Genomic DNA, 17,664 nt, shown 5'->3' with positions numbered 1-17,664 from the left:
TCTTTCCCTCATATTCCCTATTCTCTGTGACCTCTGAGCTTGTCACCCCCCATTAGTCATCTGCTCTGAGACCCCAGAATTCCACAGGCCTTGCCTCAGACAGACACCACCTGGGGTTCATTTCCATCCCACTACAGACAGACAGACAAATCTGAAGTGGCAAGCAGTTCAGCTGACTAAGACCTCAATGACTTCAAATAGGCATAAATGACTGTTGGCCTTGAGCTAATTTTCTGAAAAGTAAGTGCTCTTGACCACTAAGTACCTCACATTCGACAGCCACCTCTGGCAATAAGATGGTCTAGCACTCTAAATGAAAGACTCAGAGTATGTGAGCTAAGAAATAGTTCTTATTCCCTCTTTCTGATTTCTTTATTTCTCACTGCTGCCACCTTATTCTCTTGTCTAGTCATTGTACCAAATCTGTATACCAAGCTAGGAGGAGACATTAATGTCATCTTCTTGAGTAGTAAAAGGTGAATAAAAATTCTCTGAGAAATGTTTCTGTAATTACAATTTACCCACCCATCTAGGCCAACTCTCTTCTTCTGTTTATGAACCAAACACTAGGGCAGAGTGGTCAGTGGGTCTGCCCATACATAAGTCATCTCTGGTGGGGTGCTGAAGCCTGCTCCTAATAGCAGATTATTCAACTTTCAGGAATTTTGCAAGCTAGTTGTTAAATATACCTATTATTAAAAATTAGATTATATAAAGTTGAAATTAAATAAATACTAAAATAAATGTAATAAAATACTCAAATGTAATAAATGTACTCAAAATCTACCACTTCCTAATTATTTTTAACATATTTTATCCATGTTCTTGAAATGCTTCTATCTGTTATATATGTATGGTAGAAATAATCTCTAAAAACTTAGAGACCACTGAAGGGGTGAACAATTGAGAAAGATGAAACGATGATTTGTTCAGTTGCTAAATGCAGCTGGAATGAGTAATAAAAGTCCTGCTCCCACAGAGAAACCTGAAACAATGAAATGCAATTGTGAATTCCGTCCCAACTCAGTGGTTTCAGTGACATCAGTTGAGTAGCTTGAATACTATCTATCATGGTGGCACTGTTTATACCACAGGTATGGGTAACTGCTATAAATTAAAACTGCTTTTTTTTCCTTTTTGAGAGCTAGGTTTTACCAGCATACCATTCATCCACAATCTCATTTGAGCATGCTATCTAGCATATATTTATAGGATATAAACTATGTGCATGGATTTGAATTATGAGCTGGAATTACAGGATGAACGAGAGAAACAATCTCTACCCTCATGGAACTAACATCTAGTGTGGAGACAAACAATAAACAAGCAAGAGAGAAAACAGATGCATGCAAACAAATAAGTAAGCAAACATCTCACTAGCAAACAAGTGAAAAATAAATAATTACTAATTGTGACAAGTGCTATGAAGGAACTAATAGAGGTCGAGACGTTGGATGTAATTGGTGCAGGCCATTATGGAAAGTTGGTCAGAGTAGGTTTCACAGAGTCGGGGACACATTTAAGGTGAGACTTGAAGGATGAGAACATTTTAGCTCTACAAAGACCCTGCTGGGGGATGCCCTGTAAGTGAAAAGAATTAACTGCTATGTTTTCAATAACTGAGTAGGTAGTGGTAGCAATTTCTGCATAGAAATAAATGCAACAAATTAAAAAAAAAACATTGGAGAGAGAGAGAGAGATATGTTTGCTATTTATTTAATAACTAGAGGCCCAATGCACGAATTCCTGCATGGGTAGCGTCCAGCCAGCCTGCCCTGATCAGACCGATTGGGCTGGGCTGGCCAGCGGGAGGGGATGCGGGAGGTTGGCCAGCCAGCCCTGCCCCTGGTGAAATTCCTGGCCAAGGGGACAATTTGTATATTTGCCTTTTATCATACAGGATGTGTCTCCCATAAAAAAGAAAAGAATTAAGGAGAAAACTGATTCCAATCTCCTATTCTAGCCCTCTGCCAACCCTGCTCCATTCACATGGTTGACCCCACATCCATGGAATAATTGACATCAAGAATTGGTTGAAGCACTGAGGAGTAGCAGGGGCTTAACCATGGAATCCCTTGCCCACCAGACACAAGTCTCTGCCCTTCTGGGCTATTCCCAGCATGTATCTATAATCACCACATGCTCCCTAGTAACTTTAAACCATGAGTGAGACACACATGCTCCATCTCTAATCATGCTGAGCAAATAAACCAGAAATGATGTTTACAAAATCTGTCAATCTGAAAGGGGCCTACCTAATATTAGTTCTGAATCTAAATCTGAGTACAGCTGGGTTCCTGAGACTTCCCATTACATTGCTGCAGGCTTCTCTGCAGGAGCAGGGCTGTTTAATTACCTGTCTCAGCTGCATTTAGCAACTAAACAAATCAACCATTTCATCTGCCTCTCTCAGTTGTCCACCCCTTCGGTATTCTGGTTCTTAGAGAGAGAGAGCGGAAAGTGCCAAAATGACAGGAGCGGGTGCAACAGACAGATGATTGATGTCTTCACACGCATCGCCTATTACGCTTTTTGATGCTTATTCAATGTGCTTTGCATGGGGTCCTATTGAAGTTGACAAGGCTAATGAGCAGCAGGATTGTCATGATTCTGATATGACAAGTAAAGGATGCAAGGAAATGTATCCAAGGAACGTGTGACCATGGTGTGATTTACTGTCAGTGCTAAGATGATAAAAATCAAATGTGATCAAGAAACCTATAGGCCTTCAACCCATGAGTTGGAAAGACCTGTCATGAAATAAACCACAGCTCATTCATTTTGCTAAAAGCTCTACTTTTAGGACCCTACAACAAGATATCAAAATACTCAAGTGGGAATATGAATGATGTTGCTTCGGGGGGGATGAGGAGGGGAAATTCTGGAAAGGAATGGATATGTCAGTGGGATGGGGGAGAATGCTTCCAAAAATGATGAACTCAAAATAAAATGGAACAGAAAGAACCCTATGATTAGTTCTGATGAGAGGAGGATATTAAATAGCCATTTATGTTTAGAGATTAGGGTGAAAGAGGTACTATATATACCACAAACGAAAAACAAACTCCCCAAGAATGAGGCTACAACTTTTAAATTAAGGGTGAAACATAGCATAATGACCTCCAAAGTTAGGTGTGTTCACTCAGATTATGCAAGACAAGCCATCTATTAGAGCTTGATTTATATATCAGTCTTTCTCACTCATCTAAAATTTTAATCCTGGACTCCTGGAGGGTCCAGTCATCCCACTGCCTTAAAAATTGCACTTACTGCCCAGCTGGTGTGACTCAGTTGGTTGAACATTATCCCATGCACAAGAGGTCACCGGACTGATTCCCAGGCAGGGCACATGCCAGGGTTTTGAGCTCGATCTCCAGTAGGGAGCATGTTTCTCTCTCATCAATGTTTCTATATCTCTCTCTCCCTTCCTCTCTCTAGTAAAATCAATAAAAACATATTTTTTAAAAAATTGTATTTACTCATATATAGTGAAAAGGAAACTCACACTTTAATGCCCTTCCTAAATCATATTCTCTAAGTCCAGAGAATATGATTTAGAAAGGAAATAAAGTGAAATTTGTCAGTCTGTCTTGTCAAAACCAGAGAACAGGAACTGGTATTTTTGTTTCCCACAGTGGGGATATTGCTAATGGTCACTGCATATCACAATTGATGGCCAGCAGAAAGGTCACTGGAAAGAACTTTAATGCTTCTTCCTCATAATGCTGTGATTATCGTAATAGTAAACAGTTGCCAACAAAGCCATCCCTAAAAGTGCAAGTCTCCCCAGATGCGGGAAAACCATTCTTGTGTCATGATTAACAGCTTCCTAGAAGCAGTACAGCTAATGCTCAAGCCACTGTAAAGTACTTTCACCTCTCTTTTCCCCCACAACTCAACTGGCCCACAATATATGAAGATGCATCTTGAGCCATAATCCCTTCAAGGGTGGTGGCTAGGGGCTGGTAACCGGAGTGACCATCTACAGACAGCTAGAGCCTTAGGAACACCAATGAGAGCCATGAAACATGGTTTTCCTCATCAGAAAGTTGATGAGGCAGAGGAAAAACCTGCAGCTTTGACCTCAGACCAGACACTACCCTGCTTAAATCCTTCCACTGCTGTTACCTGACACTGATGACAAAGCCCAGGCTTACCACTTTGGATCTTGAGGCCCTAAAGCACCTGCCTCAATTGACAACACTTGTCTCTCTACTTAGTTTGACCCAGACACTCTGAAACAACCTCCATTCCTCCCACATGCCGGCCCCTTCCTACTCATCACCTGTTTCCCAACTCACCTGTTCTCATCCTTTGTGCCTCAGCCAAAGAGCCTCTTCCTGGCTCTCTCTAGAGTGCTCCACCCCTAGGTGTGCTCAGTCCCCCCTGTTTGTTCCTTTGCATCACCTCTTACAATATACAACCATCTTACTGAGTTATTTTTGTTTATTATCAAGTCCCTACCCAAGCCCAGAATCCAAGCTCTATGGCAGCCGTGGGCAAACTACGGCCCACGGGCTGACTACGGCCCACGGGCTGGATCTGGCCCGTTGGAAATGAATAAAACTATTGGAAAAAAAAACTGTACCCTTTTATGTAATGATGTTTACTTTGAATTTATATTAGTTCACACAAACACTCCATCCATGCTTTTGTTCCGGCCCTCCGGTCCAGTTTAAGAACCTATTGTGGCCCTCGAGTCAAAAAGTTTGCCCACCCCTGCTCTATGGGAACTTTTCCATTTTGTTTTCCCCAGTTGGTAGAAGTGTGGGATACTGTCAGAGTTCAGTAAGTATTTCAGGAAGGAAGGAATTAATGAATGAATGTGCTCTAAGCTGTAACCTGCCTCTGCTATTATCTAGCTGTACAATTTGGAGCAAACTTTAGTATTCTCATCTGTAAAATGGGTTTTGATAAGCTAGTTTCCTTTACATATTGTAAGGAGAAATAGAAGCAACTAAATTAACTAAACTAAACTTCTAATATTAAGAGGATTTTTAAAAATCATTCATCAAAATAAATAAATAATTTGTGGACATTTAAAATTAAGAAATCAGTATTAAAAAGTAAATATATATGATGATGTTATGTAGAAAAAGTGTGCAGCCCTTCTCTCATACATTTATTACACAAAATGTTGGGTATACCAACTATAAATATGAAAACATCTACAGATAACTAAATATGAAAAAATAATCAATTGTGGGTAATTTTTCTTCCAGACCAAAAAAATTAAATTAAAAAAACACATTTTGCCACAACAAAATTTCAATTAACAATTAAATGTTTCATAATAGCTTATAAAAATTGCTTTTAAAAAGGAGCCTTTAAAAGGTCACAGACTAAAAGTACATGAAATATACAACTGGGGAAAAATTACAATTTATTGAATAATTCCTAAGCTACATTAATTAAGTCATATCTTAAATATATTTATTTAATTACCTGCTATTTCATCTTCTAAAGTGTTTCCCCAAATGTCACCTTCTTAATGAGGCTTTACCTGGTCAACCTTTCTAAAATTGCCAACCCACGCCCTCCTAAATTCCTTATCCATTTTCCTGCCTTAATATTCTGCATGGCATATATCGCCCATACTATGTAACTTACTTATTTTCTATCTTCCCTCACTAAAATATAAGTCCTACAGGGCAGGGATATTTTTCTGCTGTGTCCTCTTCTGAAACACCAGTAGAGGACCATAGAGGAGATATTTAAAAATATTTGATAAAATGTATAAATGAATGAATAATGAATGAATGAATGAACAGCTGAATGTACTGAGTTTCTATCAGGTGGTTCATAAAGTCTGCTGAATTCAAAGCCCTTCTACACCTTTATACTAGAGTTACTGAGTACAATATATACATACATAATATATATTGCACATATAATATATAGGTATAGTGGACAGAAGTTGATCTGGGAAAATAAAATTAGTGAGACTGGTGACAGGAACTAGGGAATAAAGATGAGAGAGAACACTTTCTTTCTAGAGAAAAACTGGCATATTTTTAAGATGTACACAAAGTACAGTTATTATCCTTTTTTTAACTTATTACAGAATATGATGATACAGGGTTTTACAGCTTTGAAACAGGAGGACAGATGACTGAAGCTAAACTGCATGATAAACTGAGCCTGAGCTAAGCCATGTTCTCCACCAAGGACAACTCTTGCGCTCTATTGCTATATGGGGAGGTAGGCTAAAAACTAATCAGGAAACCACTGAAGAGCAAAGCAAAGATTTCAGAGGCCCCAAATACTAAGGAGATAGAAATGGAGACCAGGACCAGGCGGGAAAGGGGATTGGTAAATACCGGCAGACTCATGTGGAGTACCTGGAAGCCTAGGTCTTAGAAGAAAAGGCAAGCTGGACAGGCCTGAACCTCACAACGTCAGGCATTCAATCAAATTACAACATGATGAGAAATACAGCCAAACAACCACAGCCAGAGACAACATCAAACAGCAGGAACACATCTAAAGTTGATACAGATAACAGAATTAATTATTTAAAGTCCTTATAAACTACTAGAGGCCCAGGGCACGAATTCATATATGGGTGGAGTCCGGCTGGCCCGCACCAATGGGGGCCCATTGGGCCTGGCCAGCCAAGGGGAGGGGCCGGGGGCGGTTGGGGGCTGGGGGGGGGCCGGCCGGGGGGGGGGGGGGGCCAGTTTTTTTTGGCTGCTGCAGTGTGCATCATAACCACCAGTCTCTCTGGTCATTCTGCTGTTGCGGTTGCTGGGCTTTTATATATATATATACTAGAGGCCTGGCACACGAAATTCGTGCACAGGTACGGTCCCTAGGCCTGGCCTGTGATTAAGGCCATCTTCCCCAGCTGTTTGCAGCCAGCCCCGCCCCACCACCACCACCCATCCTTAGTTACCCTTTCTCCATTGGGTGATTGGTGCCTGATGGCCGGGGGGAAGGGACTGAGAGGTCGACTGTTAATGCCCAGTCGCCGGCCCCGCCCCTGCCGTAGGTTGCCATCATGCAATCAGAGCCTGCCAGCCAGGGAAAGGGACCGAGAGGTGGTCAGTGCACCTCATGGTGACTGATCCAGTGGGTGTTCCACTGCTAGGGTTAATTTGCACATTACCCTTTTATTATATAGGATAGTCAATTAATATCTTCAAGAAATGGCAAAAAAGATGGCATATACAGATTTTTTAAATGGAGAATTCCAACAAAAGAATTATAATTTAAAAAGAAATAAAACAAACTCTAGAATAGAAAACTATAACTAAAAGTGAGGACTCAATAGATGGGCTTTAGCAGCAGATTAGGAAGAGGAAATTTAGTTAACTTGAAGATGGTTAAATAGAAAATATCTGATATCTAAAAGTTTAGTGTAAATTAAAATACAATGTTAGGGGGAAAATCACTGATTCATATGCATGTTAAATAAGAAAAACAGACTATTATGTGCTTACAACTACTCTAGGCACATTATATTTGATTTCTATAGATCCCATGAGGCAGATACTAACTATTACTATCTCCTTTTACAGACAACAAAACTGAGCCATACATTTTAGGTAATTTTACAAGCTAGTGAGTGGATAAGCCTAACTTTGAACTTGGGCAGTTTGGCTCCAGATACAATGTAATCAGTAAACTATACTACAGTAATTAATAACAGTTGAAGGTTGGTGAGTTATTTATGTTTCTTACTCTCAATTTGAATTAAATCCTTCTTAATATATTTAGATAGAATTAGTAATTAGTGACAACGCTAATGGAATATAAGGATGATTTTGTAAATATTTTTAAATTAACTAGAAGTTGTGCCCTGTTGCTTTCCTATTTCACATCTGAGGAAAGCTTGGCCAGTGGGCCCACACAGGCACAGCAAGGAACTAACTCAAAATGCAGGTTATCTTAGAAGAAAAGAAATACTCTCACCAGAGTCAGCCTTGAAAATTTAAACCTAAAAAATAACAGTACATTTAATATAAAATTATGGAAGAGAAGTATTCATCACAAATATTCAAAGAAAGAAATAGTAGAACTATTTGAAGAAATAACATCTTGTAAAACCCACATGGGACATGAAAAACACATATTGGATACTGCAAGTGACAGCATGAAATAAATAGATGGCATACCCGATAGAATTATTTCAAGCTGCAGAGACTAACTCTGTCATGATCCTAAAAAGAACATGTCAATAAATTAAAAAACAAAAACAAAAACACAATGGCCTACAGACCGGAAATGTTCAATATATATCCTAGTCTCAAGAAAGAAGATGCAAGGAGTGCAATAATTCTAGGACCATCACTTTAATTTCCCCCACTAGCACAGAGATGCTCAAGGTATGCAGCAAAGGCTTTTACTCTTTAAGGAACAAGAAATGCCAGATGGTCATGCAGCAGTCAGAAAAGGAAGAGGCACTGGTGACCAAATTGCAAGCATTTACTGGATACTAGAGTGCTCCAAAGAATTTCAGAAGATGGCTAGTCTGTGTTTCACAGACTACATTAAACCGTTCAGTTGCATCAATCTTGAAAAGCGGTGGGATGCTCTGAAAGAAATAGGCGTGCCTAGGCACTTATTGTCTTGAGGTGTAACCTGTACTGTGGACAGAATATGGAGAGACAGAATGGTTTCCTGTAGACAAAGATGTCAGATAAGGGTGCATTTTATCTCCCCATCTGGATAATCTGTACACAGAACATACGATACAAAAAAAAAACAAAAACTGGGCTAGACTCGGAGAAAGGAGAAGTGAAAATTGGTGGAAGAAATATCAATAACTTAAGATATGCAGGTGACAACATCTTATTGGCAAGAATAAGCAATGATTTGAAATGACTTCTGATGAGAGTGAAAGCAGAAAGTGCCAAAACAGGATTGCATTTGAACACTGTGAACACAGAAAAAATACACAACTTTAACCTAGACAAGAAAGACATTGACATTGTTCAAGATTTTGCTTGCCTTCATTCAATCATCAATTCAAATGAAGACTGCAGCCAAGAAATCAAGAGAAAACTGATACTCAGAAGGGCAGCCATGGAAGAATTGGGAAAGATGTATCCTTAGAGACCAAGGCAAGATCATCCACACCCTGTGTACCCAGTTACTATGTACAAATGCGAAAGTTGGACAGTGAAGAAGGCAGATAGGAAAATAATTGATTCGTTTGAAATATGGTGTTGGAAGAGAGTCTACAGATACCCTGGACAGCCAGAAATATGAACAAGTGGCTCCTAGAGCGAATTAAGCCTAACCCACTGCTGGAGGCAAAACTGACAAAACAGAAGCCGTCCTACCTCAGACGCATCATAAGAAGGCAGGGTTCTTTAGAAAAGGCAGTAATGCTAGGGAAAGGGAAGGCAGCAGGAAAAGAGGAAGACCAGCTATGAGATGGATTGGCTCCATAAAAGAAGCTGGAAGGCCCTAACTGGTTTGGCTCAGTGGATAGAGCGTCAGCCTGTGGACTGAAGGGTCCCAGGTTTGATTCCAGTCAAGGACACGTACCTTGGTTGCGGGCTCAGTCCCCAAGAGGGGGTGTGCAGGAGACAGCTGATCAATGTTTCTCTCATTGATGTTTCTAACTCTCTATCCCTCTCTAAAACTCTCTGTAAAAAATCAATAAAATATATTTAAAAGAGAAAGCTGGAGGCATGAGTCTATAGGAACTGAGTTGGGCTGCCGAGGGCAAGACATTGAGCACATCACACACCATGCAGGGGTCCTCAAACTTTTTAAACAGGGGGCCAGTTCACTGTCCCTCAGACCGCTGGAGGGCCAGACTATAGTTTAAAAAAAAACTATGAACAAATTCCAATGCACACTGCACATATCTTATTTTGAAGTAAAAAAAAACAAAATGGGAACAAATACAATATTTGTATTTGCATGTGGCCCGCGGGCCATAGCTTGAGGACTCCTGCATAGGGTCTCCAGGAATTGGAGCCAATTTATCAACTAGTCACACACACATACGACAGCAGAGTTTAAGCTGGGCTCGGCTCATATACCCTATGTGGGGTTACAGTATAATTTTTGAAACTATTCTGACAAGAAAACTTACTTACCTTTCTCATCATCTGTCCGAGAAAGCCACCTAGGTGGCTACTCTAAGTTTTAATTCCCTGGCTGTTGATTAGCCAGAACAGGAACTATAAAATTAATTTGTAGTGAGAGGATACTAAAAACGGTAAAAGTTACCTTCTGGCGTTTCGCCATTAGAAATAAAGCTCTCACTATAAAATTTTTTTAAGTTCAAGAAAAAAACATTGCTTGTACTCAGAAGATAAACCACTTTTCTGTCCTTAAACATCTGGACCTGAAGGGTTTTTTAAAGTCTATATTTGTGGTCTTGATTTTTAGAAAACCTTAAAAAGGCCTTCTTATAAAATCTGAAAAGCTTACACACACTTTGCACAATGTTACTCTGTGTACAACCTTGAAGGTGGGCACAGCAGTCAAACCTGAGTTTTTGGTTTCTGGGAAGTGGTAGCAGGGACCCCACGTGCTTCCCAAGCATAGCTCACCATCGCCTTTCATAAGTGAGAACTTACCACATTTCCAGAAAACGTCTAAGACTAAATTCTGGAAACTTTAGTTTAGAGCACTACTTTAGTTTCTTCGACAAGAACTTAGAGAAAGTTCTTCCAACAACAAAATACTGGTAACTTTAAAAAAAAAATAATGCTTACCTTTGAATATTTCTGTAACTCAGCATCATCTGCAATCTGTGTGTCCAAAGTAGCAACCTAAATTTACAAGAAAAAATATATTCAATATTTGTAGAAGCATAACTTTTTTTCTTCCTAGGTTTCCTGGGAAAAAAAATCTATCTGTAAAATCTATGTTCCGTGTGAGAGAATGCACCTGACCTGCATTCTAATCTCTTTCCTATATTTCTGAACTCCGTAAGTGTAACACATAATGTAAATTTCAGAGAATATTTGCTTTTCTGTTGTTCTCTTTTCCCCTAAGTTATTCAAAAGTTGAACCGAAAGGTGATGGGCAAATACATACTCTATTTTTTTAAAATCCACGATCCCTAAAATTTTAATATAATCCTCCATTATATTGACTCCATAAAAATTTCATTCTTGCCCTAACTGGTTTGGCTCGGTGGATAGAGCGTTGGTCTGCGGACTGAAGGGTACTAGGTTCAATTCTGGTCAAGGGCGTGTACCTCGGTTGTGGGCACACCCCCAGTACAAGGTGTGCAGGAGACAGCTGATCGGTGTTTCTCTTTCATTGATATTTCCAACTCTTTATCCCTCTCCCTTCCTCTCTGTAAAATATCAGTTAAATATATTTTTTAAAAAATAATAATAACAAGACCCAAATATATGTTGGCTATAAAAAAAATTCACCCTTTTGACAAAATCAAGAGTCTGGTCAGGTTTAGTTTTAAATTCTGGCCTTAAAACCAAGTTTGCAAGATCGGTGAAGTCAGACAAGTGTGGAAAAACTAATGTGTCTGACATTCCCCAGCAAGTTCAAACCATCTCCCTAGGAGAAATGGCTGGCAAGGACACAAAAAGGAAGACCTGGACTGGTGGGAGGCTCATGGAATACCTAAAGCTTTTAATCCTGGCCTAAAACTATTGTTCAAAGCTCCAATGGTGGACACCCACAGAAATGAATGGCTTACAAGCAAAATACTTTACTGATGATTTGCATCTGTAACTTGTTAATAAAATATGATGCATCTGGAGGGAGGAGATAAGTTAACGATCCAACTAAAGCTTTTAAAAGTACTGCAGATAAGTAGATGCTGGAAGAAAATAATATGAAAAACTCTGGAGTACATGTATGCATGCCTTCATTCATCTTGCCTGACTTCTTTCTGCTCTTCATGCTTCGGAACAAACTACAACTCTTAATGAATAAGCTGTCACTTTAAATTTCCTACCTTAAATTCTGTCCCCTCTTTCTAGCCCCTCCGCTGTAACCTCTCCATGTGATAAATGATATCTGGAAGGGTAGTTGTAAGGAGGATAACCTTTTAACAAAAAGGAGCTCATCACAAAACTGGCCATTTATAAATACTGATACACCACATTACTTTGGATATCAAACCATAAAGGATGATAGCCCAGTCATTTCCTAGGTGATAGCCTAATGACAAAATAGCATTCAAAATCTATGAAGTAAAGGAGCAAGTAGTCTCTGAGGACTGATATGCAAGTATAAAATTAGCAAGAAGAGAATGTATGAACTGTTTTGACTCATCTTAATGACACTGGAAAATTTCCGACAATAGGGGCTGCCTATTCTGAACGGAGAAGAGAAATGAAAAATCTCCAACCAGCCAACAAGTACTAATGATAAACATATGTAAGAAAATGTTAATGACAATAGAAATTGAATAGAATATTTTATTACGAACGCGTTTAGTGAACACGGTAGAGACTTTTCTAAGCACAGATTTCTGCTTTCATGTGGATTCAAATGGGGAAATGGAATCAATCCCTTACTCAATGAATCTAATAACAGGTGAAAGGAAGTCTAATGGACCACTGGCACTATAAACTTATACCTAACCTAAATTACTTCCTGTTCTCCCAAATACATTTGATAATCATTCTTTCATTTTTCTCATAAAACTGTAAGATTCTTTGTGAAACATAGGGCTAATATCCACATCCCTTTCAGTGTACAATAAAACAAACAGATCATAAAAGCAATCATAAAAATGCCAGCAATTTTTAAGCAGCTGAGACAGGTTATAAATTTAAAGGCAAGTCCTCTCTCTCCTAACATTTTTCCGCCTATTGTCGACCTAAATGGTTTCAGCATGAACTGAGGGTCTGCTAATTGTAACTGGAACTTGTGTGCAGTCCTTACGTGTTCTTATAGCTTAAAATGCTAAAAATAAATAAATAAATAGAAATCAGTTGATTGATTTAATAGGAAAGAAAGGCAGGAGGAAATAATAAGGACAGGCTGGCTACTCTTTGACTATCCCATTCCTTTACATTGTAATGGTAAGGGCTTGACATGAAATGAGACATGAATGTTTTTTATTTGAAGATTTTAACATACCATTACTTCATAATCGGGGCCCAGTATGTTTTCCCATCTCGATTTCAGCTCATTTTCTGAAAAGTCAGGGGCTCTTTCTGGGTTAAAAAAAATATTTAAAAAGGATGTTAAAGCTACTGTGAGCCAAGTACGCTACTTAATTCTTCAATAATAGCAGTTTCCGTAAATAAAATGGAAATAAGTAAAATGAAAAATGCATTAACTTAGACCTACTAGGTAACGTAAATCAGAAGTACCCTATACGACTAATGTAAAATGTAAAGACCGGCATGACCAAATTAGGAAGGGGCTTTTGTTGTTAAGGAATACTGTAAAGGGAAGAAGTGATGAAGTATAAATGAAATTTGAATTACATACAGCTTATAAGTAAACATCCTATAGCTTATAAGTCAAATGCATCTGGTTTTGCTTTATATAATATGTCAGGACAAACAAGGATTTAATTTAAATATTAATTATTTCAAAGCAGTACCTTCCACTCACCCATAGGAAAAGTAAAAACGCATCAAGCTATCTTTCTTATGAAGTAGGCACATCAACGCAATCCATTCAGACTTTCCTCTTAGTTTTAATTCAACCACTGAGTCAATGAGATTTAATATACAGTAATAGAAACTTTGCTTTTACTTTGGTCTTTGTGGTTTCGTTGTATCTTTAAGATTTTCTTACCTGACATTAATATTGCCTTTTTTACACAAAATCTAAGTACCAGAGGAAAGAGGTTAATTTCTTTTTAGCAGCTCAATAAATCCTAGGCTACACAAAATGATCAAAAAAATAAATAGTACGATGATCAGAAATTATTATTATTTCAATGGCAGTAAAGGGGAACAGAATATATCACCCCAAAATATGCCATTTTGACATGTAGGTTACTTTGAGCTGAAGGTAATAAAAACTCAACATACTCAGGAAAGAAGTTTGACCTCTCCCTTAACTACCTAAATGAATTTACATAAGGAGTCTAGCCCAGAAGAGCTATTACCATAGACAACTTTTTTTTTTTATCTGAAAGACCTACCTGCATGGCAGGGCAAACTTCTAATTTTCCAAACATCTGCCCTTCTTGAGGTCCTGTGAATTATCCTCCCATCCCCTGCCCCCACTTTGAAGCCCAGGTCCCTATCCCATTCCTTAGCTCAGAATGGCATATACGCCTCACTTTGCTCTTGGGCCCCCCATTTTTATGGGGCTCCCCCACCTGGAATTTTCTCCTGCTAACCTGTCTTAATGTCATTTAATTATTTATTCGGCTAAACAAACTAAAAGGGAAGAAGGAAAAAATGTTTCACCTCTGCAGCAAAAAAAAAAAAAAGAAGGCTAATAACTTCATAGCTGTTGGAATATTTTGGTCTTGCTCTCATTTGATTTTAAACAGCAAAGAGTAACTACAATTTACTTGGTTCAAAAAGAAAAAGATGAGCCCTAGCTGGTTTGACTCAGTGGATAGAGCAGGGGTGGGCAAACTTTTTGACTTGAGGGCCACAATGGGTTCTTAAACTGGATCAAAGGGCTGGAACAAAAGCATGGATGGAGTGTTTGGGTGAACTAATATAAATTCAAAGTAAACATCATTACATAAAAGGGTTCGGTCTTTTTTTTCAATAGTTTTATTCATCTCAAATGGGCTGGATCCGGCCCGCGGGGCATAGTTTGCCCACAGCTGGGATAGAGCGTCGGCCCAGGTTTGATTCTGGTCAAGGGCATGTTGGAGTGCATGCAGGAGGCAACCAATCCATGTGTCTCTCTCACATCAATGGTTCTTTCTATGTCTCTCCCCCTCCCTTCTGCTCTCTCTGTCTAAAAAAAATGGAAAAATATCCTCAGGTGAGGATTACCAAAAAAAACAAAACACCCCAACAAGGTGAATTTCCAAATCATAGGAAAAATTTTAACCCGAATGAGGGATTACTCCTTCCTTCAGGCCGCTCTTTCCTGAGAGAAGACAATCAAAACCAAAAGCCAAAATTTCTCTGGAACATGTGTGGTTTAAGTATTCCATTTCATTCAACTGACAAGGTCTTGCTGAGCACTTTGTGTGGGAGACTGTGTGGGACGGTTACTCAATATGCTTGCAGAACAGAGTCAGCTCTAGTAGCTGAGGGATCAAAGTGCAAAGTAAAAGAACAAAGTTGCCTATCAGTTAAAAAGAAAAGTAAAAGACAAATATTTAGCTACCTGGCAATTTGATGAAACATAAAAAAATGTATATATTATTAATTTTTATGGTGAAAAGGAAGTACTTCTATATGTATACAAATAGCTATCCTATATAATAAAAGCCTAATATGCTAAGTGTCCAGTCATCTGGTGACTGGTCAACTGTTCAACCAATCAAAGTGTAATATGCTAATGACATGCCAAGGCCGCTCAACCGGTCGCACTGACCACTAGGGGGAAGACACTCCAACCAGTGGATTAGCTTGCTGCTGGGGTCTGGCCGATCAGGACTGGGCGAGATAGGGACAGACATGCCCTGGAGCCCTCCCACAGTCCCTCTCCGGCCCAGATCGTGCACTGGTGGGTCCCTCAGCCTGGCCTGCACACTCTCGCAATCCGGGACCCCTCAGGGGATGTCAGAGAGCCAGTTTCGGCCCAATCCCACAGGCCCCTCCCCTTGGGAGGGCACCAGATGCAGGGCTCATGGCTGGCAAGTGCTGCTGTGGTGGCATAAGCCTCTCCCGATCAGGACTGATTGGGCACATGCCCACAGCAGGGGCAGTGGGGCTGGGATGAGCGGGAGTGGCAGGGAAGAGCTGCAGGTGGCGTTGGACTGCGGGTTTTCACCCCATCCCCGCAAAGCAGGTAAGAGCTGCAGGTGGCGTTGGACTGCGAGTTTTCAACCGATCCCCGCAAGCCACCCAGAAGGACCCACCCATGCATGAATTCGTGCACCAGGCCTCTAGTATATCTATATCACTAATATACAAGCTAAAATATGCAGCAATTTAAAATTCTGACAAGATTAAAAATAGTCATCACATACTAATAATAATGCATTCAAAATTAATATAAACAACGAATAAACAACAATATGCTTGGTTCCCAACCGCCACAAGTATTGTTGTTGATATTAAAAATACTTTTATAGAGCCAAAATGCCTTTAAAACTCCTCACATTATATTAACTAAAAAGAGAGAAAAAGATTAACAAATGAGAAAGTCAAACTGCTTTGAATTGAATGCTTTGTGCCTACCCAGTTTTTCTAAGGCTTGTATGTTGTCATTTTTTAGATTATCCATTCTTTCTTCAGTTTCCTCATCTTCAACATCCAAATTAGTTTCTGTGTCCACTGCTCCAGCTAGAAAGAGGGCTGGTGGTTTTGATGGTTCTACAACAGTTCCTAAAACAAGAATTGTACACTTGAATCACTAACAGCTAAAGGCCATATTTAAGTGAGCTTTTGCCGCCCCCCTGTTCTACTGTTTCACAACCTCATTACAAACATCTCAGGTAACTTAATAAATATGACGCCTTTATTTAAAATTTCATGTGTGATAACCAATCAATTCCTTAAAAAATAAATATGTTGGTAGTATTGAAAAGAATAAGGAATTGGCAGGGAGAGGAGAAAAACAAGGTAAAGTCATTGACAAAGCAGGAGTAGGGGAGGGGGATTCTTCTTGATTAAGAAACCAAAGAAGTGTAACACATGCAATAAGTGCAACGCATTATCCATTCATGATTTCATGGGATTTGTTTGGTGGAAGAAACAAGAGAAGCTACAATATATTTAGGGGCAATTGGGAAAATTTAAGTATGTGTTGGGTATCTGGTGTTAGGGAATTACTATAAATTTTCTTTGGTGTGATAATGACCTTATGTTTACCAAAAAAATATCCTTCATTGTAAATCTATAGTTTGAAGTGTGTAGGGCTGAAGTCTCATAATGTCTACTACTCATTCTGAAATGGCTCAGGGAAAAAACATGCATACATGAAACAAATATGACAAAATGATAGCTGCTGAATCTAAATAGTGGATATTTCATATATTATTTTTCAGTTTTTCTATGTTTGCGATTTTTATAATAAATGGTTAAAAAAGATAACCAGCTAAAAGTTCCTATGATCTTTACATGAGGTTTTAAACTACACACGGGATTTTTGAAAATCATAAATCCATTGGTACAAATTAAATGCACAGCCCAGGCTAGCAAAAGGAATGCCAGCCAGCAGCTAGTGTCACTGGAGAGAATGGTTACACACCAGAGTTTATAGTACAAAGCAGTATGATGATGTGATTATGTGCTACAAAACATACACAAATAGATACACAAACAACTACGCAGGGGTGGGCAAAAATAGGTTAAATTAGCAGCCATCATTATCTCAAAGATCCTATACAATAAAAGCCCAATATGCAAATTGCAAATTGTCCCCTTGACCGGGAGTTCGATTTCTCACTACGACGTGTGCTGACCACCAGGGGGCGGTGTGGAACATGGCGGGGATCAGCAACATGGTGCTGCCAGCAGGCAGCAGTGGAGGCACTGCTGGCCCTGATGGGCCCCGATGAGAGTGGAGGTGGAGCAGGTGAGTGGGTGGCGCCAGGCCAAGGCAGACATGAGTGGGGCCAATCGCCCCGATCAATCACTTTGTAGACAGTGACCAGAGGCCAGCAGGGCCTGATTGCCC

General features: G+C 39.4%; 1 protein-coding gene across 2 annotated transcripts in view; it reads right to left on the bottom strand.

Moving 5' to 3' along the window:
* The window catches only part of INADL (InaD-like (Drosophila)), a 282,818-nt gene that overhangs the window by 235,800 nt on the left and 29,354 nt on the right, over window positions 1–17,664 (bottom strand). For both annotated transcript variants that reach the window (XM_006773216.2, XM_006773215.2), the window contains exons 12-13: window positions 13,027–13,103; window positions 10,680–10,736 (exon numbers count right to left, since the gene is read on the bottom strand). In XM_006773216.2, coding sequence (XP_006773279.1) covers window positions 10,680–10,736; window positions 13,027–13,103 — 134 coding nt within the window. The remainder of the gene's footprint in view (window positions 1–10,679; window positions 10,737–13,026; window positions 13,104–17,664) is intronic.

This window comes from Myotis davidii, unplaced genomic scaffold, assembly GCF_000327345.1.
Source record: "Myotis davidii unplaced genomic scaffold, ASM32734v1 scaffold205, whole genome shotgun sequence".
Taxonomy (NCBI): Eukaryota; Metazoa; Chordata; class Mammalia; order Chiroptera; family Vespertilionidae; genus Myotis; species Myotis davidii.
The sequence above is the reverse complement of the archived record's forward strand: the minus strand, read 5'-3'. Positions and strand labels throughout refer to the sequence as shown.